At 40.8% G+C, this 23,560-nt stretch overlaps 1 protein-coding gene across 1 annotated transcript; it reads right to left on the minus strand.

Moving 5' to 3' along the window:
- Positions 1-260: 260 nt before the first annotated feature.
- Positions 261-23,366, minus strand: tbc1d9 (TBC1 domain family, member 9 (with GRAM domain)). The gene is made up of 21 exons (XM_079338552.1): positions 22,547-23,366; positions 15,508-15,618; positions 13,230-13,348; positions 11,759-11,987; positions 10,866-11,127; positions 10,038-10,245; positions 9,502-9,708; positions 9,190-9,354; positions 8,546-8,696; positions 6,254-6,468; positions 6,031-6,148; positions 5,657-5,942; positions 5,360-5,489; positions 4,952-5,050; positions 4,647-4,715; positions 3,978-4,218; positions 3,780-3,845; positions 3,231-3,317; positions 2,395-2,463; positions 2,159-2,262; positions 261-2,069 (listed from the first exon to the last, which is right to left on the minus strand). The coding sequence occupies exons 1-21, from the start codon at positions 22,665-22,667 to the stop codon at positions 1,293-1,295; spliced, it is 3,834 nt and encodes a 1,277-aa protein (XP_079194678.1). The 5' UTR covers positions 22,668-23,366; the 3' UTR covers positions 261-1,292.
- Between the last annotated feature and the right edge of the window lie 194 nt (positions 23,367-23,560).

The raw sequence follows: 23,560 nt of genomic DNA on the forward strand, positions 1-23,560 counted from the left end.
GTTTGTTGTCTGTTGAGTTTTATTGTGTCATGCTGATAGTAAGACCACTTTATTTAAGTATACAGTAACAAGGAACTAAATGAGTTTAGTTTTATTTGGAGAATAAATGATCTTCCACCAGGTGGCAGTAACACTCAGTGTCTGTAGTTGCATAATGGTCCTCAGTCTGATGATGTCAAAGAAACAGGCCTGAGGCATTGTACAGTGCAGTACTGAATCAATCCTACTGTTACTTTAATTAGATGGAGTAACACACACAATGCATCAGAATCCAGAGTAACACCTGGACTAAAAATAAAATTATGCACCTTAAAAAGAGCAATGTAAAAAATGTACAGAGCAAAAAGATTAAAAAAAAAAAAAACATGTGCAAAATAAAAAAATCAAAGGCAGACATTATGTTTGGAGTGCAGACAGCAACAGTTACAGTATGTAGATGGCAAGCAAAAACATGTTAGTGAATCACATCACATTGTAAATATAAAGATAGTGCAGCCTCTCTACTTAACTGTACTTTATAGTGTAATTATTATTTCTTAGCTCACAGAACTTCCTTATAACTTTTTGACCACCAGGTGACTTTATATCTGAAATATTAGGTTAATTCATTCTTTTTATGACATTACCCTTAGTGTTTGCATCTACGATAATTATCCAGAGAAAACCTCACAGGAGCAATTATTTCGTGAAGAGATTAGTTGTGTTTTCAACAATCACATGACAGTTCACCTTTTCATCGTATTTCCACAGCTACTGTATGTTTTGGGTTTTCTCATATCGTCAACAAAAGTCAAACTCAAAATAGTTTGTGATTACAGCAAATGGAATGGTAGAGTAAAAATAAAAACTGGGTTTCAATGGGTATAATGTTTGGTGATTGCATACAGACATCAACATCTCAGTTTAAAATTCTTCTGTTCCAGTGGACATTTACATCTAGTATATAGTGTAAGAGAACTAGAGATTAAATATATTTCCACCTATGCATAATGTGTTACACAGTACAGCTACTACATGTTCACACTGATTTCATTGTAGCAAACCATCCAATTCATAACGTCCTGTTCCCTCTTAGCTGGACAGAATCTAGTGATTGTTATAATAAAAGTCTTTCACGTCAGATAAAATACACCAAGGTTTTGGAAACATCCATTCAACCATCGTACAAACATATTTTACATTGACCTTAACTCTCCTCTTAATGACTCACAGACGTTTTCACACCTATGACTGATGAGAACATCTTTCCCTTTAAAACAGCAGTCTTTATGGAAATCCCCTTCATACTATCCTCAGCCAGAAAGCGAGATCTCATAGTCACTTGTTGACAGCAGGGGGCGCCCAGTTTTACGCACGTTCTTAGCGTTGGTTATACGAGCAGCCACGTCCACTGGCTTTTCAAAATAGTGCACCAGGGCCTGCTCGGTGAGCACAGAGGCCAGGAACTGCTCAAATGTGATGGCCCAGTCTTTATCGATGCTAGTGCTGTGAGGCATACCTCTGTCCTGTGGTTCACCGCCGCGAGGTCGGCTACTTCTTTCAACATTATGGGCATCCTCGCTGCGTACTAGCACTGTGTCATCTGCAATATCCTCGCACTGCAGCTTCTCATCCAGCTCATGGGAACCCGCGCTGAGCACCGAGTAAGACGACATCGAGGTGTCATCTTTGGTCTCATCATCTGAGATGAGCATGGCGGAGGACGCGCCTGTGTCTTTGGGGGACGAGTCCTCCAGCTTGATGTCTTGCATAAGTGGCAGCTGCTCGTCCACTTTCCCCTCCTCGCATGAGCTGGGATTGTTCTCCAGACCTGGGGGAACGAAGGTGTCGTCGGAAACGGGCTCCTCATGGGTGGTTTTGGGAACTGCGGGGTTTCTCCTGCACATGTTTGGCTCAGATTTCTCCATGTTGTGCTCCCTTCTACCACAGGAGGAGGAGAAGAGCTTCCCCACCTCTCCCATCTCCAGCAGCAGACTGGTGACTGTGGCTGTGGCGTGATAGAGCTCCTGTTCAGCTATATCCTCACTGAACATGCTGTACAGGGTCTTGCAAAGCTCAATGAACTGGCTCTGTTGGACAATACAAATAAGGTTGGCCACGTCTTTTTCACAAATGTATGTAAAAAATAAAAATAATAATAATGAGGCTAAAGTCTTACCTGATTGAGCTTGGGGAGGTCTTTCATGTTTTCTAGTTTAGGTTTTGTCTCCTGGTTCCACAGTTTCAGGTAATGTCGGCATTCAGGAGTGTTTAGTTTCTTCACTGTAAGATAGACACAGAATGTGGAAGTAGCATCAAAGTACTGTATGTTTTAGGGTTTTTGAGACTGATGATAAAGATAGCAATAATTGGGAATATGTTGATGGTTGTTTTGTGTCATACTGTGCTGCTCACCTTTTTCAGTCTTAAATGTAACTCTGACGAAGCCATCATCCCTCTCACTTCTGCACTTTGAGTCGTTGCCTGAGAAGCAAAGAGAGTGGACGAAATCAAATATTGGCAGTTGACATTTCCTCCCAGGTTTGAGTTTGCAGGCTTGTATTGTGAAGTCATCTTTTAACTAATGGACATCTGTGTTGTTGGACCCACTCTTCCATCTATGTCAGCGTGTGCACTGCATGCTGCACAAGATGTCTACATTGTAAATGTTTATAAAAACCAAACCACACCTTGTAACGTTACCCGCCTAAAATCACTAAAACTAATAACAGAAACATAGTAGAAACATCAAAGTGAAAACCCTCAGTATTTGACATTGAAAATAGCAACATTTCAAAGCAAAGTGAGAGAAACTGAACTGATGTAAGCAGGAATAGAAAACATATATTCACACACACACACACACACACACACACACACACACACACACACACACACACACACACACACACACACACACACACACACACACACACACACACACACACACACACACACACACACACACACACACACACACACACACACACACACACACACACACACACACACAAAACATGCAACTTCTTGCTTTTCTTAAATTAGGACCAACTGAAAGAAAAGCTTTCCTGTTTTCATTTTTAAACTTCATGTATCCAGAAAAAGAAGCTTTCTTTTTGAAGGATATTTCATGGTACTGATATGAAATAAAACATGGGTTCACACATTGTAAGGTCATAGGATCTTGATGCAGGTGCAGTAAGCTGGATATTTAAAACATAGTGTCTTTATGAACAGGCTGCAGCTGTTACCAATGGATGTTTCTGGAGTGATGTCTTCAAAGAAGTACTGAGTGGCCTCAAAGGCAGAGTCTGGCTCCTCCTGTTCATGGGTGATTTCTGTGGAAAAAATATTTAAGCTTGGGGTCAAAATATAATCTTTTTTTTAAAACATCATGTGAACAATTCTTCATTCTAAATTCAATTTAAAAACTGACATTTCCCTTTTTTTATAGAGAACAAGCCGGTCTTAGAAATAACACTTTCACATAAACACTTGCAGGTGAGATAATGTGACAATTGTTCAGTGTGTCAAAATGTTAATACATGGCATACTTAAGTACTCATTAAGTTCAACACAGAATTTTAAGTACAACAAGTAGTTTATAATGTTTTGTTCTCTGTCATGCTGACACATGTAATCCTGGGGAAGTGATTAGCTCAGTGATGTGAGTCAAAGAGCTCAAACTTCCACACTGAACAACTCATTTATACAGTTCATAATCCTGCTCGACCGCAAGGAAAGATTTTCTTCGCTTTTTTAGCGAGTGACCATTCTGGCCTGCGCGGATGCACACTCACCAGGTAACACGTGCATCTTGTAAAGGAGCTTCAGCTTCTCTATAAGGTCTCCATGACACAGAACACCTGGAAAGCACAACAAGCTTTAGAGATCATCGGATACATCCGAGAAGCTTCTGATTCAGTCAAAACAGCATTGCACACACATTTTTTCAAACTGGACAACTGAGTTACAAAGAACAACTTCACACCACTCACCCAGGCCATTGATGAACTCCCTGAAGTTCATGAGGCCGTCTCCGTTCTGGTCGAGCAGGCGGAAGAAGCGCAGGGCGAGTGGGTCCGAGTGGGCTCCGTTGGCCCACGTGAACAGCAGGTCGAAGAGGCCTTTAAACTGCTCCACATCAATGCGGTACTGCTCCAAGTAGGGCAGGCTGGGGTCATGCCGCTCTGTGGGGTTACTGCTGCCACCCCAGTAACAACTGGTCAGGTGCTCTGCCTGTAGAGAGGAGGCCAGTGACAACTATAAAACATTCCATATATATGGTGGAAACAAGTTTAATAAACTTGTCTCCTGGGTGGGCAGTGTAAATGGATGTGCATTAACTAATTGACTCAAACCCCTAACAATAGCTGTATTGTGTCATGTTTGTGAAATACAACATACACTGACACTAAGAAAGCAATTTCACTCTTGAATAATCTGAATCATTAGGAACGCTCTGCCATTAAAGTAGCAAATAAATCTTAACCATGTGTTTATCCACGCCGGCTGCACAAAAAAGCTTATGTGAGAGGAAAAAGTTAAGGAACTTATGACAGAGCTCCTCAGCTATTATTTATGAAACACAATTACTGTTAATTTGTTTGGTTTTTGTCCTTCTCTTTAGCCTCATGGGAGAACAGTTTGAGGGAGCCACAACTCACCTTGAAGAGCACGTAGAGCTCCTCCAACTCATCGATACTGAAGGCCGTCTCTGTTACAATGGTCCTGACCTGAAACATCATATAATGACGTGAACTTTAAACAGAGGACAGAGAACCCCTTTGCAAAAGAAAAGTCTATCACAATCCGGATGAATGCACCTTTCACAGCTCCATATCTCAAAGAATTAAAAGCCCTTTATGACGCTAACTTCACAACAGCATAACAACACATTTCTTTTTTCATCATCACCTTTCCAAAATATGGAAACATGTCGTAAACATGAGAAAGTCGGTGGGTTCCTTACCACGTTGCGTTTAGTTGTATCTTCAATGGTTTGGATGACCCTCAGTCTCTGTTTAAAGCGCATCTGTTCAATCACATCAGCACGGATTGAACCAAATTTCTGACACAGAAAGAGAAAGAAAAATTAAAGGTCTCTCCAAATGTGACATGACTAAATCTGATTCTACAGTTAAACAATAAGAACGGCCACAGATGATTGTGAGCAGACAGCAGGGCGCCCAGTGGGATCATATGAAGTTTTCATCAGAATTCACTAAAAGCACAAATAACACATTCAGATAGAGGAAGGAATTTGATAATTTTTCAGAGTTGTCCTTTTTTCCTCTGCATGTCTCCAGAAACAGAAAAAGGCCGCGGACAAAAAGGCCAAAGCAGCTTTACAAACACCAACATCATCTTGGTTAAATACCTCGTAGGAGCTGCGGAATAGTTTGAAGATGTCGACCTCAGGATGTGGTTCACCGTTGTCTGTCAGTAAGGAGTGGAGGTGGGGGATAGGAGGTAGGGTGCTGTCCTTATTGGTCACACTGTCCAAGTATCTGCAAGACACAATATTTAGAAAGACCTCTTTCAGGTTTATGGGATAACACATCTGATATATTTGTTTTCTAGGGTACAGTTTGTGTTCTGACAAAGAGAAAAAGAAGACGCTTCATGAAAAAAAAAAAAAAACTCTGGATATATTGTCACCTTATCCTCTCCTTACCTGCCCAGTACGGTCATGGCCTCTCCATCGTCCTTGCAGCCCAGCAGCTGGTGGATGTTAGCGTGCAGCACGGAGAGCGCCAGCTGAAAAATGACCTTGATGCCGTCGTAGAAGAAGCAGTCCACCACCACCACTGCACTCTCGAACGGCATGACGGAGAGGAAGAGGGTGAGGAACCAGGAGAGCGAGATGGTGGAGATGACGCCCAGGTCTTGCATGCAGTCGTACAGCTGAGGGACGTATTCACGGGCCAGCTCCTCAAACACACCCTGATCGACTAGAGCACCTGTGAAGAATAAGCAAAAAAAGAACGTTAAAAAAGGAAAATAGTTAATGAAACGCATTAAAACACAAAAGATCACAAACATACTGACCTACAACCCTGGTGTTGTAGTAGTCGGGCAGCATCCTCTCACAGAGGGCCACCAGCAGCCAAAAAGCCTCTTCCTCTTTGGCGTAAAGCAGCAACACAGATGTCACAATATTCATAGCCTGCGGTGTGGAGGGAGAGCAGAGTGAGAATCCCAGAACTGTCAAGGACTAAACGTTTGAGTAAGGGGAAAAAAACAAAACAACAACAAAAAAACGTGTGTGTACCTGACAGTATCCGATGTTTGGGTTTCTGAATGCGTATGCTGTGAGGACCCTGCGTAGGGCAGCGATGCCCATCTCGTTCTGAAAGGCCGGGTGTTCAGGGAGAGAGCGATGCAGGTCGCGCTCGATCTCCTCTGTGGCCAAGTTGTATTTTCCCATCGACTTTTCCACCAAGTCCTCATAGTATCCAGGGTGGGTGGCCATCTCGTTGATTGCCCCTGTGATAACACGCAGGACACTCAAATTGAAAATGAACTCTAATAAAACAAACCATTCAAGTGAGGCATGAAATAAATAAACTAAAAAGGCACCGAATCCCACCCTCCACTCGGCTGACATACTTTAACGTATGCTGCGATGAGAAACTGCAGCTTCTGTATCTCGCAAAGGAGTATAATGTTAAAAATCATTTTATGCCACCTGAAGGTCGAATATATGGTCTGTATTTAATTTTAACAAAATTAACAAACCTTTTCAAAAAACATTCACTATTTATAGCAAATCATTTGTCGCGTAACAAAACCATAATGCTTGAAATTGTTTTCCAGTTTGGGATCAATAAAGTAAATCTATCTATCGATGCTGATGGATAAAGAAAGGATTGTGTCAGTATAATTAGGACCTCATCTTACTAACACAACCCCTTCTTCTATATCTATAATATAATGATATCCCAATTTATGGACAAGTCTAAAAAAATTAGAAACACTACACTGTACATATATAAATATACATATCTGAACAGAACAAACATGGAACAAGCCTGGAGAGAATCTTTTTACATCAGTATATGCTCCAGGTTTCCTCACAGGTTTCACAAGTTATTTAGATTCTTCAGTAAACAGGACAACTACCCAAACAGTTTTCTTCTATTTCTGGTTCTAGGCATCTTTCAAACAGACACGGTAAATATGTGTCTTGTTGAGGGTCAATGCAAGGAAAAGTCACAAGAGAAGGTGCAGGTAAGGTGAGAAAAGTGGGTCACTGGGGAGAGTAGGCGGGACTGTTTGTGACCCACATTTGCTGAAGTGAGGATGAGTAAAAGCTGCATGTGCTGCGAGCTGCTCAAAGCATGACCAGGCCTGAAAACCAGAAAGTCTGGTGTGGGTGCATGCCTGAATATGGAGCATGTTGTTAAAGTCTGACAGCCGCAAGCTGTCTGTACGTAATGGAAAGGTTTCCTTTGGCAACTGTTGTGTTTACGCACACGTTGAAAATTACGTGTGTTTGCATGCTTGCATACTTTTCAAAGTAAGATCATTGTTTAAACTTAAAGCAACATTACAAAGAGCTAGAGTAACTCAAGACATAACAAATAAGTTGATTATTTACAGTTATTGCATTAATACATGCTAATCTACACGCTAATGCTAATCTTTCTCCAACGAGTAACATTTGTGATAAATATGTTGTAAATCAATCAATACTGCACTTCTTACATCTTTTTAAAACATTAACATGAAATCCTTCATTGTGTCCAACTTTCCTACTGACATTTATAAGCAACATTTCGGTACAAGGCGTTGATTATTGGAGGAAAACTGTGCATGTTTTAGTCTCCAAGAAAACACACATTTTGTGGACAAACGGTTTTTAACCAGTGATTGTTCACCTAAAAAAAGAGTCCGTGGTATATAAAATATATATAATATATAATATAAAAGCAGCCCAAAGAAATAAAATAAGAAAAGAGGAAGTTCTGTACGATGTCACAATGTCTTTTTTTAGGACTTAATCTTCCAAAGGAAAAATGTGTCAATAGAAACGACATGTCAGTGAAGTTTAATAGCTGGAAGGCAAATGGCTTTTATCTTTCCATATATGCATATTGAAAATGGGAAAAAGGAATATTGTAAGAGCGTGCCTGAGGACGACACTGTGTGTTTTCGAAAAACAAACTCCAGTTCTGAATAATCTAAATTATTTAAAAAACCTTGCCTTTAGCAATAACTGAAAGTTTGGTAAGTTCAAATCCATCATTACCATGTATCTCTACAGGCTGTGATCACGAAACCTAGTTTCCCTTAATAATACCAATATAAAGATATGCTTTTATTGTATTCATGTCTCACATTAACTATGTACGTTTTTAACTTCCCTAACATCATGCGTTTGCCTACAGAGTGGCATAACATCTGCACAGTATGTTTTAATTCAAAAGAGAGCAATCAGCCTAGTATGCAGGGCCATGGTCTCATTGGATAAACTCTACATGCCTATGAATCATTCTCAGTGTTGTATGCTCAGGGTGTGTTTCGGTGTGTTTACTTCAGGCCTCTCTGAACATTTACTCACCAGAGAAGAGCAGCCACAGCTCTCCTCTCATGCTCTCCGGGATCCCCTTGAGGACCAGCTCCTTTGTTTTCTCCGTGCGGTACATACACACTCCCTGCCCATACTCTGCAAAGTGGTTTTTCCACGCCTGCTCCTTTAGGAACTCCTTCGCCTGAGCAAAAAGGAAAACAAATGTATGAGCATTAGATGAATCACAATAACTAAACCTCTTTTCAGAGAGTTGTTCATTGACTTTCCACAGCAGCTGTTTGGATAAATATATATATTTTTTTTAGGGAGACAAATCTCTGGCAGAAAACATGATTAATGTAGCATTACTCAGGGTCATTGTCCCATTAAACTGAGCTCTACAAATGTTAATGTTAATGTTGTGCTTTAGCTAGATCCAGTCTTGTCGGAAAAAGAGAAATCCAGCTAAATTGTTGTCTGTAGCAATTGGTCATGCAGCTTTATATACAATGAGTCCAAGGGTGTGAAAATGAAAATTATGGAAAGGCAAACAGAAATGTCCAAGCCCTAAAACGCCTTTGACTGAAGCTTTACAAATGAGGATTAATATAAATAATATAAGACGAGAATTCCCTACCACGCTTGACATGATTAAATATGTTTATTCATACTTAACAAAAGTGTGTTTTACCCACCAGCTTTGGATTGAACTCCTCGGGTGAGCCGCGGCGGTACAATGTCATGAGGGCCTGCGTGGCAGTGGGTACACTGCTGTCATTGAGGTTAAATGTACGCTCGCTATCTGAGCCCAAACTGTGCTGTGGGCTGCTGGAGAGCAGAGATCCATGCTGAGAGTAAGCCTGGAGGGGTGAGGCAAAATATTTAAAATTGAGAGCTTTGAAATGGTTGCCGTCATTTACAATCATTTAAATTACTTTATTCTTGTCATCTTCTCACAGTAAAATAAGAGTTGAAGAATGTTAAGAACAGGCCAATTCGATTTTTACCTCATCATCTGAGCTGTTTAGGCTGCCTGTGAGTTCCCTCTCCAGGTAGATCTTGGAGCTGGTCTGCTGCAAGAAGTCAGAAATCCTCTGGACCAGGAAGTCTCGGTCCTTCAGGTTTGCGAACAGGAAAGTCATACGGTTCTTGGTACTGATGGAGAGCGGGCTGGGCAGCACGTTGGAGCTGTCTGCCTTCTCCACGATGGTAACCTGAAAGCAGAACAAGGATAGCTTTCATTCTCTCAAGAAACAAAGTGATAAATGAAAGGTAGCCACATGGGTTTTATCTCACGCCACTCCAGATAGCTGTGTACGTCAAAGCTATGAGGTCAAGAATATTCACTGAATCAAAACAGATAGCAACACAGAAAGTGGTTCTTACATAAATATTGTATTACTTCTACATCGTGTTAGCCTTGCTGGCTAAGCTAACTGGCTAAGCTAACGTTACGATTAACACCCCCATAAAATGACCAAAAACTACTACTATTACAAAACTTTCACTAAACAGTAAAAGACATTTCATCAGAATAACTCACCTCACGTAGAGGAATGATGAGGCTGCACATCGTCTCCTCTTTGCTGGTGAAGCAGATGTAGTTGGTGGAAACAAACATCTGTCCCAGGATGTGCATCTTGTTAAAGGGAGTCCACAGGGTGCAGTCTGTGTGCCCATCCAGTTTTTCATCTTTGGGCAGACGAAAGAGCGTTCGATAACGTTCACTCTTAGCTCTGGCATCCAGATCCCTATAAAAAAAAATAAAAAATAAAAAAAGGCAAACGCAGATTGATATTAGAATTTTTTCACATATGATGGTTTGGTTAATAGTATAATTCTACCACATATAGGGGAAATGACAAAAAAAACCTAAAAAAATACTTCATATACCAGAGAATATATGTTCTATATATTGTGTTTTAAAATTCAAATAAACAACAATCTTTTTTTCTTTTGGACACCTAAATACGTTTTGTGCAAGAGCAACCATTGCAACACCCCAGATAGACTAATTAAATAACACTGCAGGGAATCAAAGTCATGCTTACATGTGTTGACTGGAAACATTTGGGTCCTTGAGACCATTCTTATGAACTCAAACACCAGATAAAGTAAAGCTTTTTTTTTTTTAAACGCGTAAATAGCCCTTTATTTTCAGAAATTTGAGTTGTTCTTACGTAGCCTTCGAAAACTAAACTTGCGATACCTCTCTACACTTTCACCCTCTGTCCTTGAGTGTCCTGATAACAAACTGGTCCACAAATCATGACACATTAATGTCAAATTGACTTTATGTCATTAACAGCTTCACCAGCATTCATTATTGATCAGCATTAAGTGTTTCCGCTCTGCATCAGCGCTTCCTCACCTCTTCAGTGCGGACACCTTCTTGGGAGACTTCTTCTTGAGCTTGGGTAGAGAGCGGTCCTGCTCGAAGCCTTTGTTGTCCAGCAACTGACGCATGGCGATGTTCGCCAGCTGCTCGGCAAGCTTGAACGTCTCGTTGATGTTGAGGAAGACGGAGAAGACATGCTCGTTGATACGGGTGCTGACCTTGATAGCGTCAGGAAGCAGGAGAGTGGCGCTCTTCTCCAGCTGGGTGATATCTGCCCAACGCACCACCAGTTTGGCTGAACATTAAAAACAAAATTAAGACAGAGACATATGTTTATATTGACAAACATAAGTTATTGTCAGGATTTCGTTTGTAAGAAGAAAAACGTAAAAAATACTAAAATGATGAATACGTTTTTTTAAACGCGGCTTACAGAGAGGGGCGGGATTCAAACAGGTTTACTATCTTCTTGCACTTGAATTTGTGATTAGAGTATATAAAATAAATATACTATATAGACTGTGCAGATTTATCCAAACAAATGTAGACTACAAAAACAAAACTAAATTTAAATCAAGACTTCAGAAATTGAATCTAGATCCTAAAAAGGGGCAAAGAGATAAAAGTGAAGAGATAGTCAGTACGAATTCTCAAGTTCTCAAGGGACACAACAAATGCATTAAGAAGTGTGCTTAAAAAGGTTGGCTTATCATTTTCCTCTCATGTTGACTATTCCTTCACATTGATTTTAATGAAACTATTGCATAAAACGTCTAAATATGTTGCCCATTTATGCCTGTGTAAAATTAGACATGAATTAGCAGTGGATGGGACAGTAAAGGTTGGCATACGAAGTCACTTTTTATAAGCACAGGTAATATGCATCGTAATTGAGTGTTTGTGTCTACACAGAGTCTCTATCCTACCTTCTTTTCCCAGTAAGTAGGAGTAGAAGCACAGGTGGTTAATGCTGAGGTAGAGCCAGCCCTGTCGCGGCACTTTGCCCTTCCAGTAGCTGCAGGAGTAATAGTTGACCAGCTTCTCCTCCTCCGGCATCCCAAAGAGCTTACGGAACTTGGCACTGGCCTCCTTAAACTTGTCCGTGTCGTCGTCTTCTTTGACATCATGGTTCTTGTTGTACTCTGCGATGATGCCCTGTGGCAAGATAGTAATAAACAGAATGAGGGATCGTTAAGAGGGAAACAGAGGCAGTCTGTTACTGATAAAAATAAACAATATCAATATGATTTCATTTTTCCAGCTCAGGGTGCCACACTGGCTCTACGTAGCCTTTTACAGGCTACTTTTTATGAGTTAACAAGAATAAATACAGACATTGTTCCCGCCTGGGGGATTTCTCTGTTTTTTAATACAATCTTAACTGCAGCAGTTGTACCACTTGACAATTCACACACTAAGCCTCATTGTATTTAAAATGAATGCTCCACTTTCTCATAAACCCTTGGCAGGAGTATGTAATGGCACATTTTAAACACAGACCGTTCAAAATTATTAAAACCGAAGTGCACCCCATGTACAAAGTCGATAGTCTTCATTGCAGTGACCGTGGGTTGGACCTCAGTCCTTTGCAGCGTGTCATTCCCCACGCTCTGCTCCCAACATTTCCTGTTTCTCCTCAAATATCCTACCTAATAAAGGGTACAAGGGCTTAATAATGACCTTTAAAAAACCCACAGAAGTGTTTTTTTAGAGCTGGTCTATTCTCTCTCATCATTTATTTTCTCACTTCTATTAACATGCAAATTGCTCAAGAGATAGCTATTGATCCGTAACGTTGTCATTATTACCATGTTAAAACTTTTTTAGGATTTAATGTCCTTTTATGCAAAATAATTCTACTCACACATGGTTACAACATGAGTGTGCTTCTATCTTTGTCTCTGTTTGTTTAGATCAGGGGTGTCCAAAGTGCGGCCCGGGGGCCATTTGTGGCCCTTGAGTGGATTGTTTGTGGCCCTTGACTTCAATCGAAGAATTAGAAGATTTTGGCCCCAGGCCTCATCAGATGGCATATTTCGTTCTTTTTTTCTTTTTCATGTTAGCGAGGGAGACCTATAAAAGCCTGACTATTCTTTACAAAAAATTAGAACACAACAGTTTCCCACTGCAATTAGTTATTGTGTATTTACATTATTTTTTGAAGAGGTCAAAATACAAAAAGTTCCTTCCAATATTTAAAAACAAACAAACCCTGTGGCCCGTGAGCGATTCTAACGCAACAATTTTGGCCCGCAAGAAAAAAAGTTTGGACACCACTGGTTTAGATGTTAACAACTACATCTGTATCTCACATGGGACACCTTGGAATTTGAAGTCCAGACCTCTAACTTAATTCCTGACTGGACGGTACCTGTAGTACCGGACGGTAGTAGTTACCTGGACTTTTCCTTTGACAAAGGTGGTGATGTCATTCTCGTTCTCGAAGATGGAGAGGGTTTGCAGCAGGTTGTGTTCCAGCCACTCCCAGTGCTCGGTGATCTCTTTACGGGACGTTCCTGCACAGAAGAGAAGAGGAAAGTCAGAGCGCTACACCCCTGAGTCCACAGCATGACGGTGTAATGTTTAAATAACAGACACTGAAATGTTCCAGTACTAAGCCGTTGATGGGTTGATGGAAACATAGCTGAGGCTCAGGACAGATACTGGACCCTTTATTTTGTTTTTCTAAACTATGGGATGGGGGATCCTCTTTAACAGGAGCACCAGGTGAATGATGTCAAAGAGCATTAGTGCAACTTGAATATCAAAAACAAAGAGTGGAATGACATGCTCAAGCTTGAGTTTATGTTTAAACAGAAACAGTTAGAGGATCATTTTGATTCTGTCGTCATTGAGGTTGAGGAGATTTTGCTCACGCCGAAGGAGAAGTGGGTTACAGTAATGGCTGCCTCTGTGACTCACTATCCTCTTGACAGTGCTGCACACAGCCTTCAGAGAGTGCACATTCACTGAATTAGCCATGTCTTCCAGACTGCTCCACTCTGCTGCTATCTCTGGGTGGAGGATTTAAGCAATGGGAGGGATGGAAAGGGAGGGGAGGGGAAGGGAGGGAGGGATCAATTGCCATTAAAGAGAGCCAGGCTAGCATTTTGTAACCCTCTGTTTCAGAGAGGGACCATATGCCAATACAGTGAGGACTTGCTGAATCAAACACATTACTGCATATATACAAAAATAAATGTAAATTCTCTTAACAGCATCTCAAGGGATGAGACTTGGAACTATAACTTATTATAGGGGGGACTGCAGATGTAAACTAGCTCTAAGCTAACTCTGGTGCAATACATCAAATGGCAACATTTATGTTTAATATTGTAGAAGTTAAATTAATTAAATAACATATTGACCCTAAAAGTTATTCTCATCAAGCATCTTGACTTATTTCTTTGCATTTACAACATGGGGTGAGGTGAGTTGCCTTTAATTCCCCTCACACTCACGCATATATGTAAATAAAGATACCAGCGGCACACACAGCACATAACAAAACAAACTTTCAATCTTATACATGTCAGTGTGTAAATGAACAAGGGGCGAGTCACAACAACATTTTAACAAAGCCAAATTAACCACGAAGCCGAACAAAGAAGAACCATGAAAGGAATTTTTACCCAAAATTTATTAAGATTGTTTCTTATTGGTCTCATTTTCAGCGTTCGACTAACGCATCACTTAAAACTACAATTGAACTCACTGTGGAGAGATTTTAAAAATCAGGATTTAAATATATCCAGCACAACCAGATATTTTAAATTGATTTCACTCATTCTTCGTCCTCTTCAGAAGCTGACCTCTACATCAATACAACTCATTTGCAGACAGTTAGATATGCATACCCAACAAATGCTGACTCAAGTGATACTGCAGAGCCAATAAAGGCGTTTACTTTAGCCAGTACTGTTATCTGGAGACATTTTACAAAAAGCAGGTAAAGGACCTTACTCTTTGTCTGTTAACATTACAAAAGAGCATACTCACTGTTATGTTTACATAAAGCAGGTAAAAGACCTTTCTTATTGCTATAGAATCCGGATGGCTCAGGAAACACTCAATGGCCGAACACAGTTTGATTATTTCAGAATCACAAATGCATTGCTAATAACAATAAGTGTTTCTTAGCTCAGTGTATTCAGTGACAAAATAAAAGTGCGAGTGCTGCCGCTAATCAGTCAGCAGTGTGGCTGCTAATTTGCATGATTAACTTTCACAGAATATCTACAAAGCATTCTTACTGGAGGAAAAAACAGATAAGAAAGTAAAGCTTTGTGCATGCAGAGTATCTAAATTCTGTTATTAAGAAAAGCAGCATAAGGCAGGAAATCATGATAAAACTTGATCAAGGTGAACAAAACACATGTGCTCCTTTTTAAAGGTATGCCTGCTGCACATGTTCCTCTAATCCTGCACTTTAAAACCACCCGAGCATGATGTACAGCTTGGCATTCTGCAGAAGGATGATTATCATGTGTTGTGTGAAGGCTTGAGAGAGATGTGCAGGGGGTAAAAACAGAGGGGTCTAAACTGGACTATCCCATGCACGTACAGCCTAAATGTGCAGCTGACGTTGTAGAAGCATGACTTTTCGATGGTCTTCTTTGCTCAATATAAATGCATCTTCACCCAGTTTAAAAACCAAGACTTTAGTTGCACATACCATGAGCGATGGTCCAGTATACTAAGGAGTCTGGGGTCTGGTACAGGATCCTATAAGGGGCCACACGAGCACTGGAGTCCAAGACCACATCCAGGGTCCCCACCAGCAAACCTGTAAAAAAGCCAAAAATTTCAAAGGGAGAATCAAATGAACAGATGTCGTAGACTGTTGAAAAGAGAACTTAGATGTGTTGCTGCAAAAACCATCGAAAACTTCACACTCTGAAATTCACTCTTGACACATAACTATAACTATAGTAAATGTGTTCAGCAGAGAAACAAAGGCCTCACAGATTGCAACAATCATAAATAACCATGTGAGATGCTTAACAAAGTGAGTGTATTAATACTTTCAGAGCAGTTTGTCATGCATAAGCACAGGGGAAACCCACGAGGTCTTGTGGTTCAGAGTTGAATGTAAGAAAAACATCCTGAGGCTTGACATTAATTCCTTTTGTTGACTTGTTACACAGCTGATCTGCACTTGTATGTACTCCATGTGAGTCCGTTTTATGAGGATTATGTTGTTGTTGTGGACATGTTCACTACACTGGGTTTGTTATTTAAAGCCCTGAGATACATGAAAGCAGATAACCATGGGTTTGAAACTAATTGACAAGCTGAGATGAAAGTCATCTGTGAAAGAGCAAGAAGGAGGTAATAAGGTTATAAAATATGAAGAGAACAGTGGTGCTATAAAAAGGTTGAATAGGATGAGGGTGTTCCTCTGTATGGAAAATTGCTGCTGTTTTTTAAACAACTAAATTGGCTAATGTTTCTCCTGAGCATGTGGGAGAGGTGATAAATCCTTCTTACATTACTCGACTGAACTACAGGTAGTAGAAACAGAACACAGACTATGTCGACAATGCAAAAACATCGAGCTGTTGATCTCTCAAAAGGGGGAATAGCTCTCAGTTGATTTCCCTGAAAGCTTTTAGAAAACAAATGCATAATATAGTAAAACAGAAAATGTTCTCTTTGTTCAACTTGAAGCAAACATTCGAGTTGCACTTTTGCATCGTCCGTCCTTTACTTAGCTTTTAATGAACTGGTTTGCGTATTATTAAAAGGTTATAAACCAAATGACTTCAACCTACTTTTCCAGGATTATAGGATAACCTATGCTGGACACGAAATGACTAGCTTTAGAGCCATTCTACAATTCATTTATCAGGCGCTTTTGTCCAAAGCGATGCACACCAGACAGAGAGACAGTACAACACATGCAACAAATCTAGAAAGGTGAAAACAATGTCAGAAGAATATCATGATAAAAAAACAAAATTGATGGCTGTTCTTAAGATTTCTAATCCGCATCAAAACCATCCAAAATATTGCCATTATCAATATCATTGAATGCATAGGTGTTCATGAAAGAGCGAGGTCTTTAGCTTTTTCTTAAAGGTGCAAAGGGACTTTGCACGTTGAATGGAGTTTGGTAGTTCTTTCCACACCCAGGGGGCAACAGAGGAGATCCAATCTAGAGACTTGAAGTTGTATCAGATGGCTTTCACTGGCAGCGTGTAGAGAGCAGGAGGAAGTGTAGACCTGGATGATAAACTTTAGGTAAGGAGGAGCCGTTTTTGTCGCTGTTTTGTAGGCGAGCAGCAGAGTTTTAAAAGTGATGCGCGCTGCAACTTTGAGCCAATGGAGGGAGCTAAACAAAGAAGTCATGTGCTGTTTTGGATACATGGAAGAGTTTTGACGACCAGTCGCACTGCTGCATTTTGGATCATCTGCAGAGGTTTGATTGTGCATGTAGGAAGACCTGCAGGAAACATGGTGCAGCTACATGGCTGACTGTATGGAAACAAACCTAAAGATACTTCTCCTTATATTTTGCCATACCATATTGAAAACATGTGAATATTGTTCTATTTCTACACATAGATTCCTCTAAACCTGTAACCCTTGCAGCTAAAACTGCGGTGTGTGCTTCGATTGGTTGGTTTTTAGATTTAGCTAGACAGCTATTAAAGGAAATAATGCACATCCCAAATGCTAATTACAGCTACAACCACAACCATGATGACTTTTGTAAAACACTTCATTACTGTCTTCATAACAGTTAATTTTGCATTTGCGTTTAAAAGATTTGTCTAGCTCTAATCATTAGAAGAAAAACCTTTGACTTTGCAACGTTTGACCCGCTATCCAAAGAGATTTTTACAACCTGGAAACTCAAAAAGCTGTTCCTAATAACAGCTTATAACATATCTTAGAGCAGTTTAAACCTTTAAAACCTTTTGTAAAGAGTGGCTAATCAGCCAGTGGTGCCAAAACCATTTTTATAATTTAGAAACCTGCAGAGAGAGAGAGAGAGACTGTATATGTTAAACTACCATGAAAGAGACAGGTTGTATCTTTTTTTTTTGTTTTGTTTAGCCGCTCATGAGCCGGCGATGAGTCACACTAAGAGAGAGGAGGGGATAGAGAGAGGAGACAAGTGAGGGAAGCTGAAATGTTTGGTCGCTCCTCAGATAAAAAAAGACAATAAAAAGGCGTTTACAGTATGTCGCCACCCCATATAAAGAGGCTATAGTCCCTCCTTGCAGGGTTCAGATCCGACCTCGGCCCTTTGCTGCATGTCATCCACCTACTCTCTCCTACCACCATTTCCTGTCTCTCTCAGCTGTCCTATCCAATAATTGCAAAAGGCCCAAAAAATTACTTAAAAAAAAAAAAAAACAATAAAAAAGAAGAAAAAAGAACACTGTGTGGTTTAGACTCAAAGATCACCCATCATGCAAATATCATGATCCATCGCTCTCTGTCTCCTCATCCTCTTACGTCCATTCCTCACTTCCATGTTTCCTCTTATCGCTCTCCTATGCTTATTAAGAAAACAACAATAAAGCAATTTGACACTTGACAAACAGCAGGTGGATCATGATGTGCATGCATGATGACTTATGCATGCACACCTAATATATTCTCTTGTCATTTCAACCTCTTATCCCTTTCCTCAGAGATGAGGAAGTGGATAACAACAATGTTTGTCTCTTATTGTGGGGAAGGTGTTAATAACACCGAAACTCAAGTGAAAATGCTTTCTGACACTTGGGTTTTCTTCCCTTTGTGAGAAGCAAACAACTGATGTCAGTGTGAAAAAAAGTCCGCTTTGACGAAAGACAATCAAAAGGTTAGAAAGTTCAACTGTTGCTCACACTTTGACCTCAGTGATGCCTTTGTGATGTGTCTTTCTTTTTTTTGTGTGTGTGTTTAACTGAAATAACAGTGATACTGCAACATGCAAGTGTAGTTTGTCGTGTACCTCAAGTCTTGTTTGTGGTGAAAAGCAAAACATGTGGATGTTAAATGTGCAACCTAAGGCGTGTGAGTTGAGGTGTAACAACGGAAATGGAAGTGGGGGGGTTCACAGCAGAAACGAGACCACCGAGAGTTGGAGACCCCTCACCATCCACCTTCCTCTTCTCCAGACAGTAAGTGAAAACCAACAAACAGAAAGAGAGAAAGCAGCTTGCTCATGCAGATTACACTCCACCTCACACCTCCGCATTTAAAGAAATGCCTTCCTGAATGAGTGGGTGCACGAGCCCACAGGAAAAAAACAGACACTGTAATGGATGTAGTGTTCCACTTGTTATTTCGAGGGGCTGGAAAACACCCTCCCTCTTAAAAGAGCAAGCTATAAAAAGGCATGTGAATCTCTGTGAATCTCTTATGAGAAACAAGGAACCAATCAGAGCTTCCTATTGTTGAAGCGAAACAAATCCCCTTCCCTAAAATGTTAGTGTTTATTTACTCAGAGAAGTAACAAGAAAACCAAAACCCATAAGGTATAAACCAGCGTCTTGTTTATATCTCCTTTTTTAAAGAGGGGCTGGATGCTGCTGAAGGATGTTTTGCATCGAGAACACAAGGGACCAAAATCTCCCTCGGACTCAAATCAATACTGTGTCAGATTACAGAAACATGAGACAAGCCTATATCACAGTTTCCCCACCTCCACACAATGCTATCAAATGTGTGTCACAGCTTCTCTGTCATATCTCGACATATTTGCATCAACTGTCTGAAATTTTACAAGTCATAAAGGTAAGTACCTATAAAAGGGAGATGGTCTGCATCCGTCTGAAGTGGCCCACTTTCAGCTAAACGTACAGTAAGTACCAGCTGGATTGTGCAATAGCATGTTGTACAATTACTCAATAGATTGTGTCATTTTATGCGTTTATCACCCGTGTTTCAAATTGTGCAACAGCTGAGTGTATGTACAGCCTGATTCTTTCTGCTTCCTCTGAAGATACTGTCAACATATCCACATACGGACAACAATGAACATCTGCATGAACTTTTTTTTTTTTTTTTTTTTTTAAATTGTCCTTCCTCCCAGATGTGCCTCTGCATGCAAACTCTACTATCAGATAACCCATTAGGTGACAGTGAGAAGCTGGTAGTTTATCAGCTTTCACATGTCATATTACACCACTTAAGTGAGCAGATGACACACCAGTCTGTAGCCTGACCTACTTGCAGCTTTGTTTGGTCGCTTTGTATTTTTATAAGACTGTGCCATATTGAGGTTGATCACATTGAGGATTTCTATTTAAACCCTGCTGGTCTAACACATGTGGTATTTTTTTGCAAACAGGATTTCTTTCTAAGACATGTAAATCCTGAGAGTGCTGTTTATAATCACATTTGCTTGCTTACACGTCTACACTTTAATGTTCAAACACAAAAATAAGTTCTCACAAGGAACTGCACAAACTGATCACAATGTTAGATCAACCTGAATTCTGTATGAGAATCAGAAAGTTAAGGTCATTAAGATCAGCTAATTTCCTCAGCTCTGACAATAGAGCTAAAGTCCTGTGAGGTCAGATCTGCAGGTCTCAGTAAAACGCTTCATACTGGCTCTGCTCATGGTTTCTACCCTTCTAGGAAGAAGAGCTGGTGGACAATGACAGGATTGCTGGGCGCTGAGTGCCAACTGGCGCGCAGTGCTGGTCAGCAATCTCAGCATTTACATAATAATGACATCATCGACTGGCAGCGCTCGGCACGCTTTATGCTGCCAGGGTAGGAGACAGCTGTGACTCTTATCTTAAATTATTCATGCCAAGGAAGTTATTATCACAAATATGATATCATTCTCTGAATTTGAAACCAGTTTTAACATCTGGATGTACTGTATGGCAAGTCTGAAACCTGAAATTAATGGTCTTTATTAGTCAGACCAAGATAAGGGAAAATAAAATAAGAAACACCTCAAGGCAAGATTTGATGCACAGTATGCCTCCCTCTCTTACTATTAGATAGATAGATAGATAGATAGATAGATAGATAGATAGATAGATAGATAGATAGATAGATAGATAGATAGATAGATAGATAGATAGATAGATAGATAGATAGATAGATAGATAGATAGATAGATAGATCTATTAAAGACCCATTTCTCCCTCTTGTTGAACCATGGTGTCATCCCATGTCATCCCATTTGTCTACCAAATATCTCCTGTTTCTCCAACACTTTCAAGATCCAATGAAGGCATAAACAGACAAAATACCAACAAAGAAAAAATACACCTACTAATCATAGAGCAAACGGTGTCTCGGGTAAAAACAAGGCAAGAAACGTTGCAGGTCATCATTGTAATGTCATGAAGCCGTTCTCAGTCTGCAGGCGCAAAGAGTGGTGTCACTGACGGACACACAGTGAGAAGTCTTCACAGGGAGCAGAAACTGAGCTGATCAACACCACAGATCAACTTCAGATATCAAGGACACAATTAGGAAAACACCAAAGCCCCAGGTTGAGTGTGTCAAATGGTTTAAGAAGATTTCATAAATCTGTTTTGAAATATTGCAACAGGAACACGTGTGATTACTTCTTACCTGACCATAATGCCTTGTGTCAAAATGTGGCATTATGGTCTTCATGAAACCAATATGGACATTGTGAAATGTGTAATTCTTCGTTAGTCCAAGTATTTCAACATGGTTCAACAAGGGGGAGAAATAGATCCTTATTTTTTGCAAGGTTTCCACAGAGGTAATCCTGAACATTATAGTGTTAAACTCAACCCCTCCAGTAAGGATCCATACAATTGTGTTTATGGTTTCTCCTAGAAAATAATAACCGTATTTCCTCAGAGACGGCGATGCACTTCATCTCTTACGCCTGACATTTTCTGACTGAAACGAGATCCAGTTCAAGCGACAAAACCAGCGCTCAAAACACTGACAGAAAAGAGGACGGACACTGTTAACAGTGGACCTCAGACAGCCATCTCCATAACCTGTCCCTCCTCCTCCTCTTCATCTTCATCATCCTCCTGCTGCTGCTTGACCCATTTTGGATAGAATAAGCAAAAGGGAGGAGTGTGAAGAGACACACAGACAGAGAGAGAGAGAGAGAGAGAGAGAGAAAGAGAGAGAGAGAGAGAGAGAGAGAGAGAGAGAGAGAGAGGAAAAAGGAGAATGATTCAGCATGAGCAAGCAAACCATGACCAGACCATGTCTCTGGTTGGTGGTCAAACAGATGCACCGTTGTTAAGACTCCCCAGCCATTAGCAGCTGCACAAGAGATGCATCTTTCACTGCTTGTAGTCCTGAAATTTAAGGTCCACTTTAGATCAGGAACAGCTGGATTAATGTCCACCACAGACTGCCAATATGACCTAATTTGAAGAAAGGATAAGATCACAGATAACCTACACGTGCTGGACTTTGTCTGTTGAGGCTTTGTTTGATTTCATCAACCTTGGTCAAAGGTCCCTTGAAATCAGGGTACGCCAGAGTGGACAAACCAAGAAGAAGCTAAAAGACACAGGACTTGGAGGCGTTCTTTACTACCAGGCACATTGAGGTGAAAGGCAACCTGTGGCCGCTGGTAGGTCATGTGATCATCACCCATCAGTCCATGTGTTTTCTCATGGCCAACAACAACAACTCACAATCCCCATCTGGAATCCTAATCTGCAGTTACATTACTCCCTACATTTTAAATAATATAGACATGTCGACAGTTTCCTGCTTAACAATGACAGCTTAAAAAATGAACTCACCCGCCAGTCCCCCGCCTCCGTCCCCATGGCCCTTCCGTTTCTGAAGGATGAAATATGGATTTGCTCTCTCGGTGATCCATAACGCGCCTGCCAGTAACACATCCTCGGGACTGACCCACATATTTCTCCTGGTTTTTAAGGGAACATTGAACACACTGGACTGTGACGGCGACCATCAAACTGCTCCGACCGGGAGAGGTTATTCAATTATTCAAACCCAGACGGAGGCCTGATGTCGTCCCACACCTCCTTAATATATCAGATAGCTACCCGAGCGAGAGTAAGACGCAGATGTAAGTGTTAATTTAAAAAAAAAAACATGCAAGGCACGATTCGACTGGGGTCGGCCTGCAATACGGAGGTGCAACAGCAGAGTCCGTGCACGCAAACCTGCCCTTACAGCACCAGTCTCCTGCGTGCGGCACGGGTGGGTTTCAATATTTTAAATGAAGTTCTTCGATGTTTCATTTGCAGCCTGGCTCGGTCTTTCTGCGGCACAGCGCAGTGCTGGATCAGGCTTTGTTGTTGTTCATGCCCCGTGGCAGGTGCGATCCCGATAGAAACAAGGTTTGCGTCGCTGTCGAGCGGAGAAACTGCGTAACAGCCTATCAACATGAACAGTTACAAGTCCGTGTGCTCTTTCAGATGCAGTGCTCGCTCTAATAAGAAGCCAGTAAGATTATATTTCAACAGTTAACCCAACAAAACGCTTCTCTCCTAAAGCCTACTCCTCCTCTCCTCTCCTCTCCGCCTCCTTCTCCTGCGCTGTAGCGCCGCCGCTGCTGCCGCACGCAAAATACAGTCAGCGCGTCATGGACTGACCACCGCGCGACGTCAGCGTGCGGAAGGTGGAGACGTAATTCATGAAAGACACCATGGTTCAATCACTCTCTGTGAAATACTCATTAGTATAGTCATAGGTACTTAAGTAAAATATTCAAAATATGTCTTCATTTTTAGTAGTATTTGCTCTTGTTATTTCAATTATTTTTGCCATTATTTCTGTTGTCTTAT

This window comes from Symphodus melops (assembly GCF_947650265.1).
Source record: "Symphodus melops genome assembly, chromosome: 2".
Classification (NCBI taxonomy): domain Eukaryota; kingdom Metazoa; phylum Chordata; class Actinopteri; order Labriformes; family Labridae; genus Symphodus; species Symphodus melops.

What these genes read in the sequence shown, in the direction of transcription:
- tbc1d9 (XM_079338552.1), bottom strand. Translation starts at nt 22,667, where the DNA reads ATGTGGGTCAGTCCCGAGGATGTGTTACTGGCAGGCGCGTTATGGATC. An exon ending in TCATCATTCCTCTACGTGAG is followed by an intron (nt 9,709 to 10,037) that starts GTGAGTTATTCT and finishes TTCTGCTTTCAG; the next exon opens with GTTACCATCGTGGAGAAGGC. An exon ending in AGCTCTACGTGCTCTTCAAG is followed by an intron (nt 4,219 to 4,646) that starts GTGAGTTGTGGC and finishes TCCTCTCTACAG; the next exon opens with GCAGAGCACCTGACCAGTTG.